Source organism: Coregonus clupeaformis, chromosome 17 (assembly GCF_020615455.1).
Source record: "Coregonus clupeaformis isolate EN_2021a chromosome 17, ASM2061545v1, whole genome shotgun sequence".
Lineage (NCBI taxonomy): Eukaryota > Metazoa > Chordata > Actinopteri > Salmoniformes > Salmonidae > Coregonus > Coregonus clupeaformis.
This window is the reverse complement of record NC_059208.1, coordinates 41,153,375-41,177,228: the sequence shown is the minus strand read 5'-3', so window position 1 is coordinate 41,177,228 and position 23,854 is coordinate 41,153,375. Positions and strand designations below refer to the sequence as shown.

General features: G+C 44.2%; 1 protein-coding gene across 1 annotated transcript; it reads left to right on the top strand.

The window, feature by feature from the left end:
• Nucleotides 1-22,571: 22,571 nt before the first annotated feature.
• LOC121585761 (C3a anaphylatoxin chemotactic receptor-like) lies at nucleotides 22,572-23,621 on the top strand. Its single transcript, XM_041902065.2, has one exon. It carries the CDS (start codon nucleotides 22,572-22,574, stop codon nucleotides 23,619-23,621), a length of 1,050 nt encoding a protein of 349 aa, XP_041757999.2.
• The last annotated feature ends 233 nt before the right edge of the window (nucleotides 23,622-23,854 follow it).

Here is a 23,854-nt window from a genome sequence, read left to right as displayed (position 1 = left end):
GCCTGGTTTCCCAGATTTTTCATAGTGTTCTATTGTTTCCAGTACTTGCCTTAAATTATCTCCAATGTATCGTCCATGTCAAAAACCTGTCTGATTAGAATGAATAATGTCCGACAATACCTTTTTAATTTCCACATTTTGCTAGAATTTTTGCATCACAATACTGAAGTGTAAGGGGCCTCCAATTTTTTTCATGGACTGGATCTTTATATTTCCCACTTGTATCCTGTTTCAGTAATAATGACATCAGACCTTCTTCTTGAGTGTCTGATAATCTACCATTTACATAGGAGTGGTTAAAACATGCTAATAAAGGTCCTCTGAGTATATCAAAAAAGGTTTGGTATACCTCAACTGGTATGCCATCCAACCCTGGAGTTTTCCCGGACATAAAGTCTTTAATTGCATCCAGAAGTTCCTCCTCTGTAATTTCACCTTCACATGAGTCTTTCTGTATGGCTGTTAATTTTACATTATCAATAGAAAAAAGCTCCCTACAATTAGCTTCAGTTAGAGGAGATGGAGGCGACTGAAACGAAAACATATGCTTAAAGTACTTTGCTTCCTCCTTCAAAATATCAATGTTTTACTGTGGAAAAACAAGGATATTTATTTTCCATTTCAGCTTTTCCATTTAGAATCATTGTCTACTACAGGGCAGCATCAATCAATCAATCAATCAAATTTTTTTTATAAAGCCCTTTTTACATCAGCAGATGTCACAAAGTGCTATACAGAAACCCAGCCTAAAACCCCAAACAGCAAGCAATGCAGATGTAGAAGCACGGTGGCTAGGAAATACTACCTAGAAAGGCAGAAACCTAGGAAGAAACCTAGAGAGGAACCAGGCTCTGTGGGGTGGCCAGTCCCCTTCTGGCTGTGCCGGGTGGAGATTGCGACAGTACATGGCCATTAAGGCCAGACTTTTCTCCAAGATGTTCAAACGTTTATAGATGACCAGCAGGGTCAAATAATAATCACAGTGGTTTTAGAGGTTGCAACAGGTCAGTACATCAGGAGTAAACGTCACTTGGCTTTTCATAGCCGGTCATTTAGAGGTTGAAATAGCAGGTGCGGTAGAGAGAGAACAGCAGTTGAAAACAGCAGGTCTGGGACAAGGTAGCACGTCCGGTGAACTGGTCAGGGTTCCATAGCCGCAGGCAGAAGAGTGGAAACTGGAGCAGCAGCAGGACCAGGTGCCACTGGTGAATTTTCCATATTGCTGACACCTCATTCACTCTCATTGATGATTCAAAGGGGGGAAATGAAAGATTTGAGAGAAAGAAAGGGAGAGGGGAGTCAGAAGAAGAGGATGTTATCTGGACAACTGGACTTGAGGAAGCGTGGTGGTCGCTTGTTTCTCTTTTAGTCACCACATTGCTCCTCCTAGTCAGACTGTCTCTATCATGTCTCAGTCATATGACTGGTCTCTCCTTCAGAGGAACTGTATCAGAGGTGAACACAGTGGCTTAGCTTAAGCTCTGTGGTTGCCAGATCAGATTAAACCGGATGTTCACGTTTCCACTTAATATGCAATGTCAGACACCACACTCACAGCGGAGAAGAAATGAAAACCACAATTCAATTCGCTTTCTGACTCTATCACGCTCTCTCTCTCCTTCCTTCCCTCTCTCTCTCTCTCTCGCTCTCTTTCTCTCCTTCTCTCTCTGCTTATATTTTTCAGGACTCTTGTACTGAAAGAAAAAGTATGAAAGAGAGACAATTAAGCTAACATCTACTTATCTTTTGATAAATATTCTCAATGAGTATTCCTGTATTGTCTGAAACTGTGTAGGTAGCGGTGTCGTTCATGAAAGGCCCAAACACCCAGGATGCAGAGAAACAGAAATCCCCCTCAGGACAATGGAGGAGAAGGGACATAAATGGATGGGAACAAAAAGAACAGACCAGCAAGCCGCACCCTCCTTCCTCTCATCTTTTTGATGCTCCTTGCAAGAAATTCCCCCCTGTATCATCATTGCTTTGCTTAGACTGAATGTAACATAGGTTAAAGGTCGAAACGTCTAATGCAAAAATAAAAAATTGTTTGAATAGTGTAACTGGTGATACTGTACATACTGTGACATATTTGTGGTGATTTTATCTCTTCAATGTATTATACAATGTAAAAGACTTGTCTAAATCAATGTGTGTAAAGCAAATTGACCAATTGCCATTGTCAAAAAAGTACCACGCTAACGGATATCACATTCTTCAACCAACATGTTGACCTATAGGAAGAGGGAACTCCCACTGTATGTCTAATTCATTTGATTTGTCATGAGGTGAAAGGTCTTGAATTGAGCAACATGTGAAATAATAAAATGGGTTGAAGGCAGTGTGGTGAAGGGTGCTTCTATTTCAGCGACACACATCCTCTATAGTTGCTTTTTCACTGATCAATAATCACAAGGGGGCGACAGAGGTTTTCTTGTTGTCTTCTCATTTGTTGTGAAATCCCTCTTGCCTTGTTGTCTTCCCTTGCTAGCAAGTTGGCTAAACACTGCAAGCTAGCTAGCCTTTTGAAATAATCGGATTTCTAATGAAATTACATTAAATGGCAAATACTTATACTTTCCGGTGTAACCTACAACATGATCCCAATTTGATATGCTGCTTCAATGTATTGGCTCCCATGTCAGCTAAAAATAGAATGTCGTAATATTTAGTCACAGAGAAAAAAAGCACATGGCTATCTGTTTTACATTTCCAAATAGCCTTTTGTTTAGAAGTAATCACTTCTAAACAAAATACCTTATGGGGGGATTCTAATAAGGCTACAATCTTGTTCAGTGCTGACCCGTCATTCAGGGCGAAGGTGGCAGAGCCCCACCTGTTTTGAGCCCCACCTGTTTTGAGATCCACCTGTTAGCCACAAAAAATTGTTTCGCCTGTTTTGCATGTTATTTTGGCATTAATACGTGTCACATATCAGTTTGCAAACAATGTCAAAATGATTATTGAGTTAATAAAGCTGCATACAAACATGGTCTCTTTTTTTCTTTTTTGAGTAAGGCATCTCCAAAATGCAGGTGTTTCAGCCTAGCTCAGTGCTTTCTGTGGTGGAGAGGCAGCCAGCGGAAAATACAGAGCGCAGGGGTTGGTAATCTTCTCTAGTTGCACCGTTATTTGCTCAGTGTTCTGTCACTCATGGGGACACTACGTCACCAAAAAATCTACAGGTGATCAAGAAAGTTCAAGCCCCCTTGGGTGCTGCCATAGATTTACATTAGAAGTGCCCATCCAAGAAGGCTAAAGGTCATAAAATGATGTCAAATCATGTTATATCTACCGTAGCTTTGATTGGACTGATCATGTCAACATCATACTTTCAAAATCTTTGCTAGCAAGATAGACAAGCAGTCATCATCATGAATCACGTCGACAATCTACTGGCAAATCCTTGTCATATGAAGATAAATTATAGATAAAACGTACCGGAGCTCATCGGCCATTGGACATAAACATTACACAACAAGTTGGAAATCGCAAATTCAACAATGAGTGGTTTGGAAGGAATCAGTGGCTAACTGCAAGTGTTGCAAAGCAATCACTATTTTGCTTCCCCTGCCTGCTATTCGGTGGAGAGGTTGTGTGGTCCAAGTCTGGGTTTAAGGGTCTATTTTCCAAACTTAAAAGGATAAACATTCACAGCCAACACCATGGGCCAGAAAAGGTTGAATACTTTGCTGTTAATTCAGCATGACTTCTGCCGCCTTCAAAACAGCTGGAAACTCATAACTGGGAAATCTCTGACTTCAGTGAGTTTAAGACAACTGGGAACTAGGGGAAAAAAACGAGCTCCGACTGGGAAAAAACGTTTTGAACGGTGATCCAACTCGGAATTCCAAGTCGTCAACTCTGGCCTCTTTCTAGAGCTCCGACCTGAAGATCACTGATGTCATGATTCAACATTGTTTTATTTCAGAGTTCCCAGTTGTCTTGAAAGCACCATAAATCCAGAGATTGACAGACATTGATGAAAGTTTCATGACAAAATTTGCCCACAGGAAGGACCGACGTGCAACATTCCTGTTCAGGTGAGCACAGCACAACAAGGAGAGTCCAAAAATGTATTGTATGCTGCTGCATAAATGATGTAATATGCCAGTGAGATACGTATACTGTAGCTAAGAAAGTAATACTAAGTGTATGTTGTGTAGTAAGCTGTTAGTAGGCCATGTGCCTCACCCTAACAATTTGGTCCCTTTCCCCTTCATAACTTAGCCTACTGTTCTGACTTGTTGGTGCACATGTAGCCTATAGCCTGTTTTAGAGAAACGTCATCATCAAATATTGTATGAGCTTTCATTGTCTGCATATATGCCCCCTTTATTTATCCTACGGTTCTGACTTGGTGTACAGGGAGAATAATGTAAGAACGGCCCATGTTCTGAATTCTGTCGCTGTACATTTCAAAAGTGCTGAACAAATAGTTATATTGACTACGTCCGTATTAGCTTGCTCATTAATGTCTTAATCGAAATTACGGATTGCCTCTTATTGTCATGATTTAACTGGATTAGAACCCAAATTCAGACAAGTACACCAAGCCAGAGAAGGTTTAACAGGTTTATTTACAATGTTCAAAAAGTCCAGGTTTCCAATAATAGGGGAAGAGCAAGTCCAGGTTACAGGGAGGGTAACAGATCCAGGTCAGGGCAGGTGTGGTACCGTAATGTCCTAGTGTCCGTGGTGAGTCCAAAAGGGAGGTCCGGTAGTGGGGAGCAGGATGGTGGTGGCAGGAGTGAAGCGGAGGCAGAAGTCAGGTTCCCATAATCTGTGGCACAGGAGAAAAGTAAATAGAACAGGCCAAAAACACAAAGAGCGAAAACAAACAGGTTGAGTCGGCAGCGAGACTAACATGGTCGTCTTGACTATGATCTGACGATGAGTGGAAAGTGTGACCGGGTCTTAAAGGCTGAGGTGATTATGGTGAATGAGCTGCAGCTGGAACCCTGACTCCCGCACACCAGACTTCACTCCTGCAATCAAGGACAGACAGAGGGGAGGGGGAGAGCAGAGAGAGAGCTACCTAGCAGCAGTAGGCCTAACAGTACCCCCCCTCTACGGACGCCACCTGGCGACCGACAGGGTTTATCAGGATGTAACCTATGAAACTCACGGACCAGAGCAGGATCCACAATGAAGCTCCTGGGCACCCAGGAACGTTCCTCAGGACCATAACCCTCCCAATCCACCAGGTACTGGAAACCACGACCCCGGCGGCGAACATCCAGAAGTCGCCGGACAGTGTAGACCGGACCCCCGACCACGATCCTGGGCGGAGGAGGGGGACGAGAGGGCGGGCACAGAGGGCTAACCGACACAGGCTTAATCTGGGAAACATGAAAGGTGGAATGAACCCGTATTGAGGCAGGAAGCTGTAGCTTAACCGCGCAGGGGTTAACAATAGACAGTATCTTGAACGGTCCTATAAAACGAGGCGCCATCTTCTTAGACTCCACTTTCAATGGAAGGTCACGTGATTTAAGCCATACCTCTTGACCAGGAGAGTAACCGGGAGCCTGGGACCGGTGACGGTTGGCTTGCCTCTGCATGTACGCCGAAGCTCGGGACAGAGCTACCCCGGCCTTCCTCCAGACCTTGAAGCAGCGGCGCATGTGGGACTGCACCGAGGGTACCGCCAGTTCCCTCTCTTGAGAAGGGAACAGGGGAGGTTGATAACCCAGAGCACACAGAAAGGGAGACAAACCAGAGGAAGCGTTAGTCAAGGTGTTATGAGCATATTCCACCCAGGGGAGCATGGAGCTCCATGACCCAGGGTTAGACCCTGTGACACAGCGGAGAGCGGTCTCCATCTCCTGGTTCACTCTCTCGGCTTGCCCGTTGGTCTGGGGGTGATATCCAGAGGACAGGCTGGATGTAATGCCCAAAGCTTTACAGAAAGCCTTCCAAACCTGGGAGACAAACTGGGGACCCCTGTCAGAGACAATATCCATGGGTAGACCATGAGAGCGGAACACATGTTCAACCAAAATATCAGCCGTTTCTCTGGCAGTGGGCAGTTTAGGTAGGGCCAAAAAATGAGCAAACTTAGAAAAACGATCAATCACAGTAAGAATGACCGTCTTTCCAGACGAGGGGGGAAGTCCAGTGACAAAATCCAAGGCAATGTGGGACCAGGGCCGGCTGGGTATAGGCAGAGGTCTTAGATGACCAGCGCTGGCCTGGGTGGAGTTCTTACTACGTGCACATACCGTACAAGCAGCAATGAAGGCTCGAGTGTCCGCCTCCATCCTGGGCCACCAGAACTTCCGTCGCACAAAGTCAAGGGTCCGAGTAACTCCAGGGTGACAGGTAAGGGGAGACGAGTGAGCCCACTGAAGTACCTGGGAGCGAACAGACTCAGGGACAAACAACCGGTTAGGAGGACCGCTCCCAGGGTCAGCTTGATGATGTTGAGCCTGTCTAACAATCCCTTCGATGTCACATGTAATGGCCGCAATACTGCAGGTAGGAGGCAAGATGGGTTCAGGGTTACTACCAGTATCAACAGCAGAAAAAACACGAGACAGGGCGTCAGGCTTGACGTTGCGTGACCCAGGACGGTAAGACAGAGAAAAATTGAATCTACCAAAAAATTGTGCCCACCTGGCTTGACGGGGGTTGAGCTGCTTCGCTGACTGGATGTATGCCAGATTCTTATGATCCGTCCAAACGATGAAGGGTTGTTCCGCCCCCTCCAGCCAATGCCGCCAATCTTCGAGAGCCAGCTTCACGGCGAGCAGTTCACGATTGCCAACATCATAATTCCTCTCTGCCTGAGAAAGTTTCCGTGAAAGGAAAGCACAGGGATGCAGTTTGTTATCTTCCGGTGAACGTTGTGACAACACCGCACCTACCCCAGTGTCGGATGCATCCACCTCCACGACAAACTGGCGGTCGGGGTCCGGCTGCATCAGAATGGGAGCCGAGGCGAAGCGATGTTTCAGTTCTTCGAACGCTGCTTCGGCCCCTTCATTCCAAGCGAACGGTCGTGCGATGGAGGTGAGAGCGGTGAGTGGCGCCGCAATGCGGCTGTAGTCCTTGATGAACCTCCTGTAGAAGTTCGCAAACCCCAGGAATCGTTGAAGTTGTTTGCGGGTGGAGGGGGCTGGCCAGTCCGTGACAGCAGAGATCTTAGCTGGGTCCATCCGCAACTCCCCCTGAGCTATTATGTAACCCAAAAAAGAGGTCTCAGACACATGAAATTCACATTTCTCCATCTTCACAAACAGTTTGTTCTCCAACAACCTTTGCAACACCTGGCGCACCTGCAGTTCGTGTTCCTGGGAGGACTCTGAAAAAAATCAGGATATCATCCAGATAGACAAAAACAAACCGATTCAACATGTCCCGAAGGACATCATTGACTAGTGCCTGAAAAACGGCAGGGGCATTGGACAACCCAAAAGGCATAACCAGGTACTCAAAATGTCCCAAAGGTGTGTTGAAGGCAGTCTTCCATTCATCACCTTTTACGAATGCGCACCAGGTGATACGCATTTCGTAGATCCAGTTTAGTGAAGATAGTTGCACCATGAAGGAGGGGAAAAGCAGAGTTAATTAAAGGCAGAGAATATTTGTTCTTAATGGTGATGTTGTTAAGTCCACGGAAATCAATACAGGGTCTGAGGGTCTTATCCTTCTTAGCAACAAAAAAGAATCCCGCTCCTACAGGTGACGAGGAAGGACGAATAATACCTGCCGCCAAGGAGTCCCGAATGTAGTTCTCCATAGCCTCCGTCTCCGGGCGGGAGAGATTGTACAGGCGACTGCTGGGGAGAGGGGCTCCTGGCTGGAGGTCAATGGCGCAGTCGTAAGGCCGGTGAGGAGGAAGAGAAGTAGCTCTGTGTTTGCAGAAAACGGATGCCAGGTCATGATACACGTCAGGGACAGCAGAAAGATCCATGGACTCCAGTGGAGGTTGAGGCACAGTGCTGGCAGGGGTCTGAGCAGAACACAAACAATTCACATGACAAAATGTGCTCCATGAAACAATTCTACCGGTCACCCAATCAATGTGTGGATTGTGTCTTATGAGCCAGGGGATACCAAGGACCAGGGGGGTCTGTGGGCAGTCAATTATATGGAATTGAATGTTCTCCTGATGATTACCCGACACTCTGAGACAAACAGGAACAGTCTGATGAGTAATACGGGTCAACAATTGTCCATTTAGACCATTAGCCTGCAGCGGACAGTCCATAGGAACAGTCTCTAACTCCATTTGTTGAGCCAGCTCTCGATCCAAAAAGCTTTCATCGGCACCAGAGTCAACCAGCGCACTAACAGAGAAATTCTGGGACTGCCACTGGAGGGATGCCTGGAGCAGAATGCGGGGAGAAGAGGAAGAATCCGCTGCTCGGCTCACCAAAACTTCTCCCAATAATGATGAGCCGGCCCTTTTCCCCGGACGAACTGGGCAGGAAGGAACGAAATGACCAGCTTCTCCACAATACAGGCAGACCCGAGCCTGAATACGACGTGCACGCTCCTCTGAGGACAACCGTGCACGACCCACCTCCATGGCTTCGGGTTCAGTGCTCCTCGTATCGACTCGGGAAGACTTGGCTTTCTCCGTAGGGAAGATGCGGGGAGGAGTTTGTTGACGACAGACCAGTTGCTTGGAACTAACACTCCTCTCCCGGCGGCGCTCCCGAATCCGATTATCCAACCTGATTGTGAGTGAAATAAGATTATCCAGCGTAGGCGATAAATCATATGACACCAACTCATCTTTTAAAGTCTCAGACAAAGCATTGATGAACACTCCTTGTAATGCCTCGTCATTCCAACCGCTCACTGCCGCTAACGTCCGAAACTCCACTGCCATCTCCGCCACACTGCGAACCCCCTGCCGAAGAGACAACAACCGTTTCGCAGCCTCCTTGCCCCGTACGGGGTGGTCAAAAACCTTCCTCATCTCAGTGGAGAAGGCCACGTAAGCGTTGCAAATGTCCGACTGACTCTCCCAGACCGCGGATCCCCAGGCACGAGCGGAACCGCTAGTAGAGTTGATAAGGTAGGCAATACGGGCTCTTTCTGAGGCGTAGGTGAGGGGCTGTTGTTCAAACACTAACAAGCATTGAGTCAAAAATTCACCACAGGTTCCCATGTTCCCATCATAGCGCTCTGGAGCAGGAACAAAAGGCTCTCTGATCTGGGCTGGAGGGCCAGGAAAAACAGGTGGAGCAGGAGAAGGGGCAGTTTGTATGCCATGCCCGAGGGTTGCATTATTAACTTGGGTAGTAAGGACAGACACCTGATTGGTGAGTAATTGAACCTGATTAAACAGCACCTGACTGTTCTCAGCAATCGTCTTAAACAGGGTATCATGTTGGCCAAGTAAAATGTCCTGATTGGCTATAGCAGTCCGAATTTGAGTGCACTCTGGGGTGGTATCCGAGCTACTGTCTGCTGGGTTCATGTTGGTCAGATCATACTGTCATGATTTAACTGGATTAGAACCCAAATGCAGACAAGTACACCAAGCCAGAGAAGGTTTAACAGGTTTATTTACAATGTTCAAAAAGTCCAGTTTTCCAATAATAGGGGAAGAGCAAGTCCAGGTTACAGGGGAGGGTAACAGATCCAGGTCAGGGCAGGTGTGGTACCGTAATGTCCTAGTGTCCGTGGTGAGTCCAAAAGGGAGGTCCGGTAGTGGGGAGCAGGATGGTGGTGGCAGGAGTGAAGCGGAGGCAGAAGTCAGGTTCCCATAATCTGTGGCACAGGAGAAAAGTAAATAGAACAGGCCAAAAACACAAAGAGCGAAAACAAACAGGTTGAGTCGGCAGCGAGACTAACATGGTCGTCTTGACTATGATCTGACGATGAGTGGAAAGTTTGACCGGGTCTTAAAGGTTGAGGTGATTATGGTGAATGAGCTGCAGCTGGAACCCTGACTCCCGCACACCAGACTTCACTCCTGCAATCAAGGACAGACAGAGGGGAGGGGGAGAGCAGAGAGAGAGCTACCTAGCAGCAGTAGGCCTAACACTTATCCGCTCATTGTTCCCTTATGCCATAGTTTGTACATCTCAAATGTCAGTAGAAACCACATTTGTTTAAGCAAGTCAGCCATATCAGCAATGTTTTTGTTTTTTTATGAGGCTGAATGAACTGTTTCGCTGCCAGACAAGGCTCCGCTGATAGCCAGGTGTAGCGGTGGTAAGGATTCACTCCATGGTGCTGAAAAGAAAGCTCTGCTGTTGGGACAGCTTTATGTAGGCCCTAACAGTTTGTGGGCACCGTTTGTCACCGTTATAGTGCAATTAATGTATTGTTTAGTGTTGTGTTGTGTAGTGGCTTTGCTGGCATACATCCCCCCCAAAAAAATTGTTGAGTTTGCCCCACCAAGATTTACATGCTAAAATTGCCACTCATCTTCTTTGATTTATTGTTTGAACAGTCGCTGAGATTATATTCATTTATCAATGCAAAACAGGCTGCTTATTTAATGCCAAGCTAAACCGAGACAGCAATCTTGAAGTTTAAGTGATTTTAAAGTTGATTAGCTGTGAAATAATCAGATTCATAATTAAATAATATGCTGTCCATAAAATGTCAGTAAAATTGTCAGTAAGTCAGTGTGTACAAGTTAAGAGGAAAGTACAGTATGCACAATCAGGGAGAAACTGACCTTTCAACAGAAAAGTGGTGAAAGCAATAAACCACAGACCCATCTGTGATGTTGTTGAGGTGCCCTCCACAGTAAGAATACACTTCAAATAAACATAGAGATAGAAAAATATTGTGTTTATTGTGTAATGCTTCTGAAATACTCTAAACATGTATTTTAGATGAAATAATGAAAAAGCCTTACCTGTGACTGAGTAAAAGAGATCATGGCTATTGAGATCACCGATATATCCAAAATGGCAAAGGTTGTTTAATCAAAGCAAGAAGCTGTCTTTTCTTTTATATGCATTGGGAAATAAAGGGAAATCCAAACCCTGCTTGCTTAATGCTTAACCAATGACAAACATCAGAATGAAGAGGAGGTTTGCTACAATTGATAGAACACTAGAACATTTACAATTGGTTGCAACATTCTGTGGCAGGATATCTCTGACTTCTCTATTGTAATAAGGCACAACGTGATGACTTGTCACAGTCTGCCACCAGAGTGTAACATCCCCGTGTAGGAGCCACCAAAACTATATGGGGCCAGAGGCATTCTGCAGATAGCTTTTATAAAGCACTGTATACAGTGGTGCAGTACATGCATCAGTAAGACAGCTATTGTTACATTTGGAAAGTGATATACTCTACCCCTATATTCTCACATACCGTATCAAATCTGCAACAAAACAAAAAATTGTGATTGAATGATGCGTTTAGATCATTATATTCTTTGCTTGGCAGGACACAGTAGATAAAGTAGTAACATTTGATACTATGAGATTGGGATGCCACCATGAAAAAGTCTGTATCTTGACTTAATTAGCTACTAACTACACCATAATTAATCATAAAGTCATCATTTATTACTAATTACTGTCGATTTTGGAGGCATTCACCTCATTCTGTAATGAGGAGCAAACAGATACTGCACTTGACACATTTATGAAATTGCTTATTCCAGTTACTAATAAGCATGCAACCATTAAGAAAATGACTGTAGAAACTGTTAAATCCCAGTGGATTGATGAGGAATTGAAAATTGGTATGTTTGAGAGGGATGAGGCAAAGGGAATGGCAAATAAGTCTGGCTGCACAACCGATTGGCAAACGTATTGCAAATTGAGAAATCATGTGACTAAACTGAATAAAAAGAAGAAGAAACAACACTATGAAACAAGGATAAATGACATAAAGAATGATGGTAAAAAGCTTTGGAGCACCTTAAATGAAATTTTGGGAAAAAAGGCAAACTCATCTCCATCATTCAATTAATCAGATGGCTCATTCATCACAAAAACAACTGATATTGCCAACTACTTTAATATTTTTTTCATTGGCAAGATTAGCAAATTTAGGCATGCCATGCCAGCAACAATTGCTGACACTACACATCCAAGTATATCTGACCAAATTATGAAAGACAAGCATTGTAATTTTGAATTCCGTAAAGTGAGTGTGGAAGAGTTGAAAAAAGTATTGTTGTCTATTAACAATGACAAGCCACCGGGGTCTGACAACTTGGATGGAAAATTGCTGAGGATAATAGTGGACGATATTGCCACCCCTATTTGCCATATTTTCAATTTAAGCCTACTAGAATGTGTGTGCCCCCAGGCTTGGAGGGAAGTAAAAGTCATTCCGCTACCTAAGAATAGTAAAGCCCCCTTTACTGGCTCAAAGAGCCGACCAATTAGCCTGTTACCAACCCTTAGTAAACTATTGGAAAAAAATTGTGTTTGACCAGATACAATGCTATTTTCCTGTAAACAAATTGACAACAAACGTTCAGCATGCTTATAGAGAAGGACATTCAACAAGCACAGCACTTACACAAATGACAAATGACACTCTTAAAGGGAGTGCTCCTAATCTCAGCTTGTTACCTGTATAAAAGACCCCTGTCCACAGAAGCAATCAATCAATCAGATTCCAAACTCTCCACCATGGCCAAGACCAAAGAGCTCTCCAAGGATGTCAGGGACAATATTGTAGACCTACACAAGGCTGGAATGGGCTACAAGACCATCGTCAAGCAGCTTGGTGAGAAGGTGACAACAGTTGGTGTGATTATTCGCAAATGGAAGAAACACAAAATAACTGTCAGTCCCTTGGCCTGGGGCTCCATGCAAGATCTCACCTCGTGGAGTTGCAATGATCATGAGAACGGTGAGGAATCAGCCCAGAACTACACGGGAGGATACTGTCAATGATCTCAAGGCAGCTGGGACCATAGTCACCAAGAAAACAATTGGTAACACACTATGCCGTGAAGGACTGAAATCCTGCAGCGCCCGCAAGGTCTCCCTGCTCAAGAAAGCACATATACAGGGCCGTCTGAAGTTTTCCAATGAACATCTGAATGATTCAGAGGAGAACTGGGTGAAAGTGTTGTGGTCAGATGAGACCAAAATCGAGCTCTTTGGCATCAACTCAACTCGCCGTGTTTGGAGGAGGAGGAATGCTGCCTATGACCCCAAGAACACCATCCCCACCGTCAAACATGGAGGTGGAAACATTATGCTTTGGAGGTGTTTTTCTGCTAAGGGGACAGGACAACTTCACCGCATCAAAGGGACGATGGACGGGGCCATATACCGTCAAATCTTGGGTGAGAACCTTCCCTCAGCCAGGGCATTGAAAATGGGTCGTGGAAGGGTATTCCAGCATGACAATGACCCAAAACACACGGCCAAGGCAACAAAGGAGTGGCTCAAGAAGAAGCACATTAAGGTCCTGGAGTGGCCTAGCCAGTCTCCAGACCTTAATCCCACAGAAAATCTGTGGAGCGAGCTGAAGGTTCGAGTTTCCAAATGTCAGCCTCGAAACCTTAATGACTTGGAGAAGATCTGCAAAGAGGAGTGGGACAAAATCCCTCCTGAGATGTGTGCAAACCTGGGGGCCAACTACAAGAAACGTCTGACCTCTGTGATTGCCAACAAGGGTTTTGCCACCAAGTACTAAGTCATGTTTTGCAGAGGGGTCAAATACTTATTTCCCTCATTAAAATGCAAATCAATTTATAACATTTTTGACATGCGTTTTTCAGGATTTTTTTGTTGTTATTCTGTCTCTCACTGTTCAAATAAACCTACCATTAAAATGATAGACTGATCATGTCTTTGTCAGTGGGCAAACGTACAAAATCAGCAGGGGATCAAATACTTTTTTCCCTCACTGTATGTAATGTAAGTGCTTTAATATGTTTGGACCCCAGGAAGAGTAGCTGCTGCCTTGGCAGCAGCTAATGGGATCCTTATTAAATACAAATAAATACAACAATTCTGGGTGTGTCTGTTGGCTGAACATTGAGAATTCTTGCAGGAAGTGGACACTCTAGGACTCCAGTTGAAGAAGGAAGAGCGTCCAACAACTGAGTAAGGCATGGTCAGTAGTCCACACCCCCTTCCAACTCCTGCCCCTTGTACAGTGGCTTGCGAAAGTATTCACCGCATCTTTGCTATTTTGTTGCCTTACAACCTGGAATTAAAATTGATTTTGGGGGGGGGGGTTGTATCATTTGATTTACACAACATGCCTACCACTTTGAAGATGCAAAATATTTTTTCTTGTGAAACAAACAAGAAATAAGACAAAACAACAGAAAACCTGAGCGTGCATAACTATTCACCCCCTCTTAAATTGCACACAGGTGGACTTTATTTAACTAATTATGTGACTTCTGAAGGTAATTGTTTGCACCAGATCTTATTTAGGGGCTTCATTGCAAAGGGGGTGAATACATATGCACACACCACTTTGCGGTAAAAAAAAATGGTGCATTTTTTGAAACAAGTCTTTTTTTTCATTTCACTTCACCAATTTGGACTATTATGTGTATGTCCATTACATGAAATCCAAATAAAAATAAATTTAAACTACAGGTTGTAATGCAACAAAATAGGAAAAACGCCACTGTATCTGTGTCTGTGTGAGCAGAGAGATGGGGTGGGAGAGAGGGGATGGGAGCGAAAGAGATGGAGAGTGAGAAAGAGAGAGCGAGATGCAGGATGTTAACTTTTCTGTTCACAGATCTCATGTCTTTTCTGTGGCCACTTCACCCAAGTGACAAAGTGACTTGTGGTTGGAGGCCACATCATTTAGACACGCACACACATACACACTCACACACCAGAAGGACAGAGAAGATCGTGAGGATTGTAGGGACACAGACCTATCTGTAAACTGAAGACACACAGCTTAGATCTATGAACCTCCAAGATTTTCTCAACCACTGAAGCTAAACATGATGGACAGCTACAACTGGAACATCTCAACTCATAGGTAAGCATTATCAGTATGAATAAGAACAACCGTATACAGCGTTTTTTGTCTTTACTTTTCATTTAGTTTCTTAAATCACTTTATTTTGATATTTTCAACTACAGGAGAGAATATTCTCTAGATGTTCTGACTATCAAGAGACGATTGGTTTGATTTAGTTAGAGACCACATAAACTCTTTTGACATGCAGAAACTGTGTCTTCTGACTAGCTACACTGGCCACCCAAGCTGTACACATACGTAGATGTAGCATGCTATAGCCTATTCTGGACAAATTATGAGATTCTGTGGATAGTTAGCTTAATACAGTGCCTTGCAAAAGTATTCATCCCCCTTGGCATTTTTCCTATTTTGTTGCATTACAACCTGTAATTTAAATGGATTTTTATTTGGATTTCATGCAATGGACATACACAAAATAGTCCAAATAAGTGAAGTGAAATGATTTTTTTTTATTTTTCAAAGAATTCGAAATAAATAAATGACGGAAAAGTTGTGCGTGCATATGTATTCACCCCCTTTGCTATGAAGCCCCTAAATAAGATCTGATGCAACCAATTACCTAATTAGTTAAACAAAGCCCACCTCTGTGCAATCTAAGTGTCATATGATCTGTCACATGATCTCAGTATATATACACCTGTTCTGAAAACCCCAGAGTCTGCAACACCACTAAGCAAGGGGCACCACCAAGCAAGCGGCACCATGAAGACCAAGGAGCTCTCCAAACAGGTCAGGGACAAAGTTGTGGAGAAGTACAGATCAGGGTTGGGTAATAAAAAAATATCCATAACTTTGAACATCCCATGGAGCACCATTAAATCCATTATTAAAAAATGTAAAGAATATGGCACCACAACAAACCTGCCAAGAGAGGGCCGCCCACCAAAACTCACTGACCAGGCAAGGAGGGCATTAATCAGAGAGGCAACAAAGAGACCAAAGATAAAATAAATAAAAATAATAAAATAACCCTGAAGGAGCTGCAAAGCTCCACAGCGGAGATTGGAGTATCTGTCCATAGGACCACTTTAAGCCATACACTCCACAGAGTTGGGCTTTACGGAAGAGTGGCCAGAAAAAAGCCATTGCTTAAAGAAAAAAATAAGCAAACACGTTTGGTGTTCGCCAAAAGGCATGTGGGAGACTCCCCAAACATATGGAAGAAGGTACTCTGGTCAGATGAGACTAAAATTGAGCTTTTTGGCCATCAAGAAAAACGCTATGTCTGGCGCAAACCCAACACCTTTTCATGGGCAGGGACTGAGAAACTGGTCAGAATTGAAGGAATGATGGATGGTGCTAAATACAGGGGAATTCCTGAGGGAAACCTGTTTCAGTCTTCCGGAGATTTGAGACTGGGACGGAGGATCACCTTCCAGCAGGATAAAGACCCTAAACATACTGCTAAAGCAACACTCGAGTGGTTTAAGGGGAAACATTTAAATGTCTTGGAATGGACTAATCAAAGCCCAGACCTCAATCCAATTGAGAATCTGTGGTATGACTTAAAGATTGCTGCACACCAGCGGAACCCATCCAACTTGAAGGAGCTGGAGCAGTTTTGCCTTGAAGAATGGGCAAAAATCCCAGTGGCTAGATGTGCCAAGCTTATAGAGACATACCCCAAGAGACTTGCAGCTGTAATTGCTGCAAAAGGTGGCTCTACAAAGTATTGACTTTGGGGGGTGAATAGTTATGCACGCTCAAGTTTTCTGTTTTTTGTCTTATTTCTTGTTTGTTTCACAATAACTAATATTTTGCATCTTCAAAGTGGTAGGCATGTTGTGTAAATCAAATTATACAAACCCCCAAAAAATTATTCCAGGTTGTAAGGCAACAAAATAGGAAAAATGCCAAAGAATACTTTCCCAAGCCACTGTACATACAGATAATCCGTCAGGGCTATCCAAAGAAGCTACTGTATGTTACCCTTTATCTGTGTCCATTGCTTTCCATTGAAATATTACCACATGCCAGCTCAAATTGAGTTGCCAACAAGATGGATGATGATTAGCCACTGATATACATTACTACTGTAGATGAAAATATTGAGTAAAGTCTAGGCTAGATATGGACGGTTTGTTTTGCAGCATTTAATGAAACTTAATTTAGCCAGGAACAGTGTCATTGAAAACAAAGTATCTTCTACATTTCCGAGCAGGGGCGGACAGCATTTAATCACGTAGGCAAACATGAATACTGTAGCAATAACACAAACTGCCATAAAATAGGAGGTGTAATAAAACAACTTAATCCTCATCATGTATACACTGTAGTCCAGAACTATCAGTCCACTGTGCTAGACACATTGCTCATGAAGTCACCAGTGCATACAGTATGTCAGTCACATCTAACAATAAGACATCATTCATAACCTTGACAATAAAGAAATCAAACTGAAATAGTATCTCATGTTTGTCAATGACAGTGCATTGGACAAAATAGAGAATCCAGGCTCTGTCGTAGCCGGCCGCGACCGGGAGACCCATGGGGCGGTGCACAATTGGCCCAGCGTCGTCCAGGGTAGGGGAGGGACTGGCCGGCAGGGATGTAGATCAGTTGGTAGAGCATGGTGTTTGCAACACCAGGGTTGTGGGTTCGATTCCCACGGGGGGCCAGTATGATTTTTTTTTTTTGAATTTTTTATGAATGATGTCTTATTGTTAGATGTGACTGACATACTGTATGCACTCACTAACTGTAAGTCACTCTGGATAAGAGCGTCTGCTAAATGACAAAAAAAAAATACTTTGTAAGGTGTATTTACATGAATGAAATACATCCTCAAACTGATAAAGAACATCCAATGAATGTAGCCTGTCAATATTGACTTTCGCCGAGAGCAAGCACTATGACAACGCAAGTATTTACGGGAATACAAATCTTATTAGCGTCATATCAAAGAAGCCTCTGCTCATAAAAAAACACTAAACCGTACGAGAGGTGGAGTGAGTCGTTGGCTCATGGCACAAAAACGCATTCCTAATAATCTTGCTCCTAGGTAAACCCCATCCGTTATATAGACTGGAGGTTTATTGGTTCCAATACAACAGGACTATGTTTGTTTTACTGTTGGCTCACTGATGGGAATATATATATACAGTGCATTCGGAAAGTATTCAGACCCCTTGACTTTTTCCACATTTTGTCACGTTACGGCCTTATTCTAAAATTGATTAAATAGTTTTTTCCCCCCTCATCAATCTACACACAATACCCCATAATGACAAAGCAAAAACAAAAAAAACAGAAATATCACATTTACATAAGTATTCAGACCCTTTACTCAGTACTTTGTTGAAGCATCTTTGGCAGCGATTACAGCCGCGAGTCTTCTTGGGTATGATGCTACAAGCTTGGCACACCTGTATTTGGGGAGTTTCTCCCATTCTTCTCTGCAGATCCTCTCAAGCTCTGTCAGGTTGGATGGGGAGCATCGCTGCACAGCTATTTTCAGGTCTCTCCAGAGATGTTCGATCAGGTTCAAGTCCGGGCTCTGGCTGGGACACTCAAGGACATTCAGAGACTTGTACCGAAGCCACTCCTGTGTTGTCTTGGCTGTGTGCTTAGGGTTGTTGTCCTGTTGGAAGGTGAATCTTCGCCCCAGTCTGAGGTCCTAAGCACTCCGGAGCAGGTTTTCATCAAGGATCTCTCTGTACTTTGCTCTGTTCATCTTTCCCTCGATCCTGACTAGTCTCCCAGTCCCTGCCGCTGAAAAACATCCCCACAGCATGATGCTGCCACCACACATGCTTCACCGTAGGTATGATGCCAGGTTTCCTCCAGACGTGATGCTTGGCATTCAGGCCAAAGAGTTCAATCTTGGTTCCATCAGACCATAAAATCTTGTTTCTCATGCTCTGGGAGTCTTTAGGTGCCTTTAGGTGCCAAGCAGGCTGTCATGTGCCTTTTACTGAGGAGTGGCTTCCGTCTGGCCACTCTACCATAAAGGCCTGATTGGTGGAGTGCTGCAGAGATGGTTGTCCTTCTGGAAGATTCTCCCATCTCCACAGAGGAACTCTGGAGCCATGTCAGAGTGACCATCAGTTTCTTGGTCACCTCCCTAACCAAGGCCCTTCTCCCCCGATTGCTCAGTTTGGCCGGGCAGCCAGCTCTAGGAAGAGTCTTGGTGGTTCCAAACTTTTTCCATTTAAGAATGATGGAGGCCACTGTGTTCTTGGGGACCTTCAATGCTGCAGACAGTTTTTAGTACCCTTCCACAGATCTGTGCCTTGACACAATCCTGTCTCGGAGCTCTACGGACAATTCCTTCGACCTCATGGCTTGGTTTTTGCTCTGACATGCACTGTCAACAGTGGGACCATATATAGACAGGTGTGTGCCTTTCCAAATCATGTCCATTCAATTGAATTTACCACAGGTGGACTCCAATCAAGTTGTACAAACATCTCAAGGATGATCAATGGAAACAGAATGCACCTGAGCTCAATTTCGAGTCTCATAGCAAAGGGTCTGAATACCCTTTGCTATGAGTAAATCCGTATTATTATTATTATTATTTTTTTTTTACATTTGCAAACATTTCTAAAAACCTGTTTTTGCTTTGTCATTATGGGGTATTGTGTGTAGATTTATGAGGAAAATATGTTATTTCATCCATTTTATAACAAGGCTGTAATGCAACAAAATGTGGAGTTTGCAAAAGAGACCTAAAGGATTCTCTGGTCTGATGAAACCAAGATTTAACTCTTTGGCCTGAATGCCAAGCATCACGTCTGGAGGAAACCAGGCACCGCTCATCACCTGGCCAATACCATCCCTACGGTGAAGCATGGTGGTGGCAGCATCATGCTGTGGGGATGTTTTTCAGCGGCAGGGACTGGGAGACTAGTCTGGATCGAGGGAAAGATTAACAGAGAAAAGTACAGAGAGATCCTTGATGAAAACCTGCTCCAGAGCACTCAGGATCTCAGACTGGGGCGAAGGTTCACGTTCCAACAGGACAACAACCCTAAGCCCACAGCCAAGACAACGCAGGAGTGGCTTCGGGACAAGTCTCTGAATGTCCTTGAGTGGCCCAGCCAGAGCCTGGACTTGAACCCGATCGAACATCTCTTGAGAGACCTGAAAATAGCTGTGCAGCGACGCTCCCCCTCCAACCTGGCAGAGCTTGAGAGGATCTGCAGAGAAGAATGGGAGAAACTCTCCAAATACAGGTGTACCAAGCTTGTAGCATCATACCCAAGAAGACTTGAGGCTGTAATCACTGCCAAAGGTGCTTCAACAAAGTACTGAGTAAAGGGTCTGAATACTTATGTAAATATGATATCTCAGTTTTTTATTTTTAATACATTTGCAACAATTTCTAAAAAACGGTTTTGTCCTTATGGGGTATTGTGTGTAGATTGACGAGGGGAAAAAAACGATTGAATCAATTTTAGAATTAACTAGCTGATATAGAAATGCACCTTTATAATAAAAGCATACATGCATAATCCCATTTGTGTCACTTTTGATAATGTGTTTTCCAGCTAATGGAACATTCAGTTTATAGCCTACTGTCGTGTGTGCATTGCTGCACTTATAATGTTAAGAAATAGACTAATAGTCTATCAGCGTTTTAAGCCAAACGTTCTGATCTGTTGCGTCAGCCTCATTGCATAAAAAAGCTTTTTTTCATGCTAGCGGTTGTATTAATTTGGGATCTAGCGCATCCCACAACTGTCCCAGAATATGTTTGGAATATTTATTTCTCACACAGAATAGAATAGGTAAACTTTTGTACTATGGGGGATAGTAGATTGACATAGGCTAGTGCTTTTGCTGTTATTTAGGCTTACTCATCTTGCTGACTGACGAAAAGTAAATTCTTCCAATATCTTCAATATGCACCTCTGAATTGGATAAGGACGCATGCAGTTGCGACCCCGATGTGTCTGTCTTCACTTGTAGCCTGTGAGAAAGACCTGATCACGTGACTGAGAGCCATGTGAGTGAGAGGTGCTTCGGAGCACGCAGCACGAAGGGAGAAGGGAATAAATATTATTATATTCAGCCCAAGGTCACAAAAGGCAAAAGGCATGGATTTTTTTAGGGGCATTATGGTCACACCAAGGGGATGCCCCTGGGAAATTCGAGTCATTATCAAGTGCTTTTCAAATTGTGAATGAGAGACTGATGAAGTGTGTACAGCCTGCACAAAAAACTAAGCAGACCTCATGCCTTTCATGCAACTTTTTTTCAATCATCATTAGAGTCGCATCATGCAGCCTTAGAATGTATTAAAAATCTAAACATATGGGGCCTCCCGAGTGGTGCAGCGGTCAAAGGCACTGCATCGATCGAACCCAGGCTGTGTCACAACCGGCCGTGACCGGGAGTCCCACAGGACGGCGCACAATTGACCCAGCATCATATAGGAGTAGCTGTTTCTTTGTTAACCGCTCAACACAGAATAGCCGCATGTGCGCATTCCCTGAAATCATTTGGAGAAAATATCCTTTCTATTTTATTCAGCTTTGTTCAATTGTATTCTTTATACTATAAAATACTATAAAATAATGCCATTGAATTCTAATCAAATCTTGTCTGTTAAATGAACTAGTGTAGCCAACAGCCATATGGCATAGCCAGATCAGGACCTAACATAAGGACAACTCAGATGCTATTCTGTTTTTCTGAAATAGACTACATTTTCTTCATATCATGTTTCTTTAGATCTGTCTAAAATAAATAATGGATTTATTGTGATGGTGTAGGCTATATTACATGGATTTATTAGACTTTTCAGCTAATGGAACATTCAGTTTATAGCCAGTGGCTTGTAGGCTATAAACTGTGAGACCGGCAGTTATTTGCTTGACAATCACCGGCTGATGAAATTACGTGACTGCCACAGCCCTAGTCATAAGCCAAAACCATTATATGATTCCTGTCTATGTATGCCTCTGGAAAAGAAATTGAGATACTGCATGCAAAGAGGAGCAGGATGGCAGTCATGTTCTTACACGTTTCTTGTTGGACTGACTTGTTTTAGGTGGAACGCAGACAGTATGTCAATATCCATTTAATTGTATAGTATGTATAGTATGTGGGTGTGCACTACAGGAGGTTGGTGGCACCTTCATTGGGGAGAATGGGCTCATGGTAATGGTTGGAGCGGAATGAGTGGAATGGTGTCAAAGACATGAAACAGGTGTTTGATAACATTAAATGTACTCCGTTCCAGCCATTATTATGAGCCGTCCTCCCCTCAGCAGCCTCCTGTGGTGTGCACTTTGGAAAAATAAAAAATATTTTAAAACTGTGGGTAGTTCACAGTCCCAGACCCCCGCCACATACTCACACAAATACACACACATACACACACACACATTCCCAGACACAGACACAAAATGACTCAGACACAGACATAGAAATGGACTGTCATGAATAGATCACATCATGCCTGGTACACAACATCTCATTTGAAGATTCAGAATACTTACTAAAGTCAAGAATTTAAAGAGTTCTGTCCATTTGTGACTATGAGTCCTCTTCCTGATAATAATAACTGACTGGCTGCTGGCTGTGACAAAGTGTAAAACCATTAGAGGAAACAGTGTTACACTATATGACTCATCCTAGATGAAGGCCTTTAATACTGTAGAAGGAAGTCATTCTGTATATTCACACCCTTGTCGCCCTTTTTTTACAGAATGACACCAAACACCACCCTTCCATTCGTCCTCGTCACCTCAGCCGCCCGAGATGACAAAGCCACGGTGGTGGACATCGATGCCATCATGGACAACTTAAGCATTGTCCTTTACATGCTGATCATTGTATTGGGCACCACGGGCAACTCTGTAGTCATCTGGGTGGCAGGCTTCAAGCTCAAGCCCACCGTCACCAGTGTGTGGCTGGTCAACCTGGCCATTGCCGACCTCATCTTCTGCCTGAGCCGTGTGCTCTCGCTGACTAAGAAGCTCTTCTTCGACTACTGGCCGTTTGGCATCTTCTTGTGCAAGTCCAATGGCTTCTTCAAGTATGCCAACATGTTCTGTAGTGTGTTCCTGCTCGCCGTCATCAGCATGGACCGGACGCTGTGCGTCTTGCACCCCGTCTTTACCAAACGGCATAGGACGATCTGCGCCGCCCGCCTGGTGAGCGCCGGCGTGTGGGTGGCGGCAACCATTTTGAGCGCACCCTACTTCGCCTACCGCCAGGTTCACCTGGGCAAGAACAACCTGAGCAGGTGCTCGCTGGAGGAAAATGAGCCAATGAAGGACGATAACAGCGCTAGGCTAGGGCTCTACTTCATCCGCTTCCTATGCGGTTTCCTGCTTCCTTTCCTCATCATCCTCTGCTGCTACATCCTGGCAGGGCTAGGCATCCGACGCACCCGCCTGTTGGGCAAGTCACGTCCCCTCCATATCCTGGCATCGCTGGTCTGTGCCTTCTTCCTGTGCTGGGCGCCCTACCACTTCCTCCTACTGGCCAAGATGGTGAACAGCAAGAGTAAGGTGGTGAAGGTTGGGCTGACAGTGGCCACAGGCTTTGCCTACTTCAACAGTTGCGTGAACCCGCTGCTTTACTTCTGTATGGGGTTGGACATGAGAGGGTCGAGGTTCAGGCAGAGCTTAGTGGGGGTGTACCGGAGAGCACTAGCCGATGACAGGGATGGTCGCTCCACGCAGTCCAACGAGCGCACAGTGGATGATAGTTCTGGCTCTGCGTCACGACCTGCAATGGTCAGTCTCGAGTGAATGTGGCCAATGTCTGAGGGAAGTGACATTTGGTATGAGGAGGGGTTTCAGTCCTTATTAGTTCACAGGCTAGTTAACACTGAATAGCTGAATAGCTTGTGTAGACAAACATTTTTCATATTTTTTAACAGTTGGGATACATATAGACATAGGGTAACTGTGAATTTATGTAAATGACTCAATAAATAATTATCACACTTTCTAAGTGTTATATGATGAAAATCTGAGAAAGA

Excerpts from the sequence above, each read along its gene's own strand:
- LOC121585761 (XM_041902065.2), top strand. The coding sequence starts at position 22,572 with ATGACACCAAACACCACCCTTCCATTCGTCCTCGTCACCTCAGCCGCC.